Genomic DNA, 5,517 nt, shown 5'->3' on the forward strand with positions numbered 1-5,517 from the left:
CTTAATATAGAGTAGATATTTTTGTAGATGCAAAGAACAAGATGAAGGGTATATAATTTCAGTCATTACCTTCATTTTTTCTTTACCTTGGGGACAAGTATATCTACTTCATTTAGCTTCGTTATTTGTACTCTATTAAAAAAATATTTGTTATGACGATTAGCATTATAGAACTGTCTATTCAGATAGTCAGCTATAACTCCCTATTCACTGAACTGATATATTACTAAAAGACTCTGGCACTATAGTGCTAAATATCCAGAAACTCAGTATTTCTAAAGATTGAAGAAAGTGCAGAAAGAAATCATGTTATTTCATTCTTCAAAAGCTGTTAGAGTTCTCTCAAATGATGTCAAAGCTTCCCCCTCCCCCCCAAGTTTTCTCCCTATAAGTCCTTTTCATATATCAGAGACATTAATTTTCTGACAATTCCACTATTTATATGAGAAATAATTTAAGTAAATATTTAAGACAATTGGCTAAGGAAAATTCACTTCACTAGTTTTATGTTTCACATTTTCATGGAGAAAAATTATTTTTCTTTAGAAAGCAGAAACACCTAAACTTTGAAAGTTGCATTCATTAATCTGTTATTCTGCCTTCATATCAGAAACCTCTTAAGGTATTTATTTTCTCTAGCTTTCAAAGAATGGTAATTTTTTACAAGCAAATGACCACACAATACGCCAGAGCTGAGGGAGTACCATTATTTCCTGTTCACAACAAACGAGCTTTTGCAATGATACCTTGGAAGAGGATTCACAGAACCAGAATTTGAGATACATCACTTGCAACTCTTAAAGAAAGCCCCCTGAAAAGCTTTAAAGAAAGGGCCTTGAAGTTCTCCTGAAAGCATAAGAACTTTTTTAAAACAAGGATTTCCCCATCCTTTTTTAAAGAGGGCTTCCCCTCAAATCCTCTGCATAAGACAGGAGGAGTTTGTTAACAAACTCCCCCTTGCCCTACTTTAGGTTTGCTCTCATCACAGTCCATACTATTTCCCTGGAGTCTGAAGGAAAAAATAATGCCTTCCATCACCTCAGAGACTATGCATCTGCTCTTTGCTCTGCTCATCACTTTCCTATCCTTTCTTCACATTACAAGGCCTCTGTTTGCTGTTCCTTTATCACACTCTCCAGGGTATCGTCTTTGCACTCTAGAAGTTTTTCCTGGTTATGCATGCGTGTAGAAGAAATAATCACTTTTCTCTTATGTAGGTTCTCTCTGATCGAGAGTGTTGTAGTCAAGACAGACGATAAGGCACCCTTCCCCCACTTACAACTGCTCATCCACACCCTTTAACACAAAACAGTAAATCAAATACATGTGAGCTGCCTCATGCTTAAACGCAGTAACACGATGTCTATGAAAATATCATGCACTATGAAGCTTAACTTTTAGGACTATGTTTTCACTGGGTTGTAAGTTTAATCATGTACAGAAAAAATACTGTAATTGCATAGTTGAATAGATGTGATTATTTGTATTTCTAGCAAAGAGAAATACTATTGTACATGCTTGCAAATGTAGTTACATCAGAGCTTGCTTATTAATTACAACTGACTTCCTTTTTGATTCAACATCTTTTGTTGGTGATTTTCCCATTACACATAATTCAGATTTTAGGCCTGAGCATTAAAAACAATAATAGATTATATAATATACCTAATATCTTAGAAATGGGAACAGATCTTTATGATACATCAGATATGTATCAGCCACAAATCTTCAAATGTACTATAATGAGTAATTTAATTCAACAAAAAAATCTTTCAATAAATTGTTTTAAAGAATGATGAGAAAATTTTAAACTCAAGGTTTTTATTAGTTTAAAAAAAAAAAATTAAATGTTCATTATATTGCTTTTCACCCCCCAAAAATCAAAGTAATACATAAATCTAAAAAATATATTGATAAAAAGGTTGTACTTTTCAATTCAACCCATACCTGTTCACTTCTAATGCAATCTCATTCTAAGGTAGATCAGATGAATTCTGCTCTGACAGCTGATTTCTCTCCACTGACAGAAGAAGGTTAAACTGACTAGCTTGGACCTGGAAAACTACATTTTAGATGTCTAAATACAGAGAAAATTAAAACCAGCCACAGAACTAGCTCCGTAAGTGTAAAATGGATATAACTACTTGAGCTGTAGTGGTAAGAAAAACACAGTTAAACCTGTGAATTACAATATGGTATTAGTTACAGAAAAGAATAAATAAAATGAGGACATAACTGCTGGACAAGCAAAGCAGATTCATTGAAACCTGCTGTATTACTTCAATAATAATTTCAGTATAGACCTTAAGGGACCATTATTTCTCAGAAATTATATGTAACCTACTCTTTATGTGAGCTTAATTTCATGAGCCAGATGTTTTTAATTTTGTCAAACTATGCAGAATCAAATGGCTACCAGTATGATTTAGTTTCTGATTAAGTAGCATATTTTTGCTTCATTGATTCTGATTAATTTTTAATATTAATGCCATACCTGTTCTGTCAGGTATAACTGGAAAAATTTAAAATATTGTCAGATAAAATTCTTTATGTGCTCAACTTTCTGTCTTAATCTACTTCACAGATGAATAAAAGGAGGGATAATTCTTGACAAAAAAAACCCCCAAAACTTCCCTTGATATTGTTGCCGTGCAGAACAATGACAATTACGAAGATTCCCTAAAGCTAAACAAAAAGGAACAGTGATTAAAAAGTACTCTAAGGACTTACAGATACTCTTTACTATTATCACCTCTATGTGAACATGCATCTAATTAAGGCATATACTGTGCTGACTCAGCAGACAGTGCATTCATCATAGCAAGCCAATTCTCGTAACTTCACTGAAGCTGAGAGGAATTACCACTCCTATGGTTTCAAAAGGGCCACTTATGAAATAAAGTTCCAGAGAAGTACAGAATTATTTCAAGCAGAAAAGTAACACAGTATTTTTACTTACAGAAGATACAGAGGATTCACAAGATCATAATTTAGATCTTCTAAAACTGCCTTACCATGGTGTAGTTGTGAGCCACCTTCATAAGCTCTGTGCATCCTTGCGCATCAGCAAATGCTCGTATTCCCAAACAGTTGGATGGGTGCAAAAGCTTCATTAGAAAATGGCAGCAAACCTCTACTACTTGTGGGAGCTGGAGCAGGCAGGCAGCTGCTAGAAGATTTTCAATGGTGTCTTCTTTCAATTCCAGGCAGCCTAAAAAAAAGGATTGATTACATGTGCAAACTTATTTACTTGGTATTTACGAAACATGCAGTATCAAAAGATCTTTTATAAATAATCCTAGCTCTATATAAATAACTCTACAGAAAAAGTGAAGAGAAGGAGGATTAGTCTCTCCGACTGGACTCCTCAGTGACCTGAACATTACAGTATTAGAAACATTTCTTTTTAAACTACTACTAATTCAACTATATAATAGGGATACAAAGAGAGACTGTAAAGTGTGGAAAGGAAGAGAAGACTTAGGAATACTGGTTTTGTTTCTATAATGAGACTAAACTCTGAGTAAGTATCTGGATGCCAACCAGGCTGTGATTTTTTTTTTTTTCCCCCAATTAAATTGGTGATAAAATTTGCATTATCTTTAGTGGTACAGAGCAAAACTCACAGCTTACCTCCCTGCAAAGAATGAAATAACTGGCTAACGTAGTATGACTAAAACCATTAAAATGTCTTCAAAATAGGGCTTAAAATCTTCAAACTTCGTGTTGCTTATTTGTAATGTGACTTTGGGATTAATTTTATCTATGTAACGTATGGCAGGCCTCTCACAGCATACAGTTGTTGTAAAAGACTTTATATTAGCTAAAAGAACATATATGGATGCATAATATTTATATTCCATTAATTAATACTTATATTGGACTTAATTTTGTAATTTCACAAATCATTATCTCTCTCTTGCAGACTGATACATTTTTTAATAAAAGGTAAAATAGAACAAAGAAAACTTAAAAAATAATTTCTTTTAGTGAGCAATAAGTGTCATTCTTGTCATCATGCTCCACCCCAACCTATCATTTTTAAATGATTTTTTTTTTACATTAGTATCTCTTACAAATCTCTTACATTAATAACTTAAGAAACTATACATTAGAGATCACAGGGATGTCTTGGAGAACTGGAAAAAAGAATAGGAAATTAAAATGTGCAAATATAATATAAATTGTAAGAAACTAGCACTTCTGATTTTATTTTGCTGTTCTTGAAAAAATCTTTTCAAACTATAAGAGGATTAAGGGTATATTGATCTTTCTGTTCAAAGTGATGTAGTTCAACTGTTAGATAAACTCACTCTCTTCCCCACACAAATTTTGTATTTGTTGTCACATAAAGAGAAATCTACAAATCTTAATAGTTCTATAACATGGCATTGAGCAGTTCTAAAATCCTCAACTTCACAACAGAATGCCATTGAAAAGAAAAGCTGTTTTATATTGCAATACCAAACCCAAAATATAATAAACATAGCACCGAAGATCTGACCTTTTCTCCTTCCACTGTATCTGGAGCTTTTAATATAAGATGGAAACTGGGAAGTTATACTTTACTATATTAATACACTTTTTTGTGTTAGAGCATCAGATCAAGTACACAGCATAATTTCAGTAGTTTTCCTCTGCTTATTTTTATGCATCTATTAATGTCACATGAGTTTCTCTTTATGTTATCTGACTTTTTCTCATCATTTCTGTCCACCATGCGTTTACGCAATGTGGTCAGAAGGCACACCCAGCAGCTGATTCTTGGCTGGTCCATATATTTATCAATGACAGTCCCGCATTTGCTGCCTGTTTGCAGGTAACCACTGTCTCAACACACTACTCGTTATCTAGAATATAGTTCCACTGTGTCATGTGGAAGCTATAAAAAGACAGTTGTTTTCAGGTTAAAACTGATCATGGCAGTACAAGAAGGAAGAAAAATAAAAATGTGCAAAACAGCTGAGAAAAGTAGATTGACCGAGAAATGTGCTGATGGAAACAAAATTAGAAAAATGGAGTTTTAAATCTCCTTTTCTTATATGCTATTTATTTTTCAACAACAGGCTCAAAGAAGTCTCAGGCCCTACAAAGCTGATCCAGGTAACGTTTGCAGAATGACATAAGGATTAGAAAGAATCACCACCCTTTATGAAGGAAGGTAATAATGTCACAGTTTGGCTTTTTATCACTAAATGCGTCCTTAGGAGAAGAACCCAAAGGAAACAGTTGAAGCCACATCAACCTGTTTATTTTCAAATTGAAGATATTTTCCATTATCTGTAAGGAAAACTTGGATACTAGTAGGATTAAAAAAAGTTTAAGTCAATGAAAATTATTATCTCTTTTATAAATTACATATTTCTTTATGTAACCAACATGACCATTTTGAAGGAGATCCTTCACATTTCTATGGAAGAGAGTGAAGTTTCTGCCTTACACATTAATCAAGGGAGGAAACACACAGTGGCTTCGGGGATACCTGAGAATGTGAATATATTATAGCTTGACTTTTAA

The 5,517-nt window shown here is 33.5% G+C and overlaps 1 protein-coding gene across 1 annotated transcript in view; it reads right to left on the minus strand.

Moving 5' to 3' along the window:
• The window catches only part of KLHL1 (kelch like family member 1), a 194,315-nt gene that overhangs the window by 157,399 nt on the left and 31,399 nt on the right, over positions 1-5,517 (minus strand). Inside the window, exon 3 of the mRNA XM_009281714.2 lies at positions 3,015-3,211. Coding sequence (XP_009279989.2) covers positions 3,015-3,211 — 197 coding nt within the window. The remainder of the gene's footprint in view (positions 1-3,014; positions 3,212-5,517) is intronic.

Source organism: Aptenodytes forsteri, unplaced genomic scaffold (assembly GCF_000699145.1).
Source record: "Aptenodytes forsteri isolate BGI_AS27 unplaced genomic scaffold, ASM69914v1 Scaffold51, whole genome shotgun sequence".
NCBI classification, from domain to species: Eukaryota; Metazoa; Chordata; class Aves; order Sphenisciformes; family Spheniscidae; genus Aptenodytes; species Aptenodytes forsteri.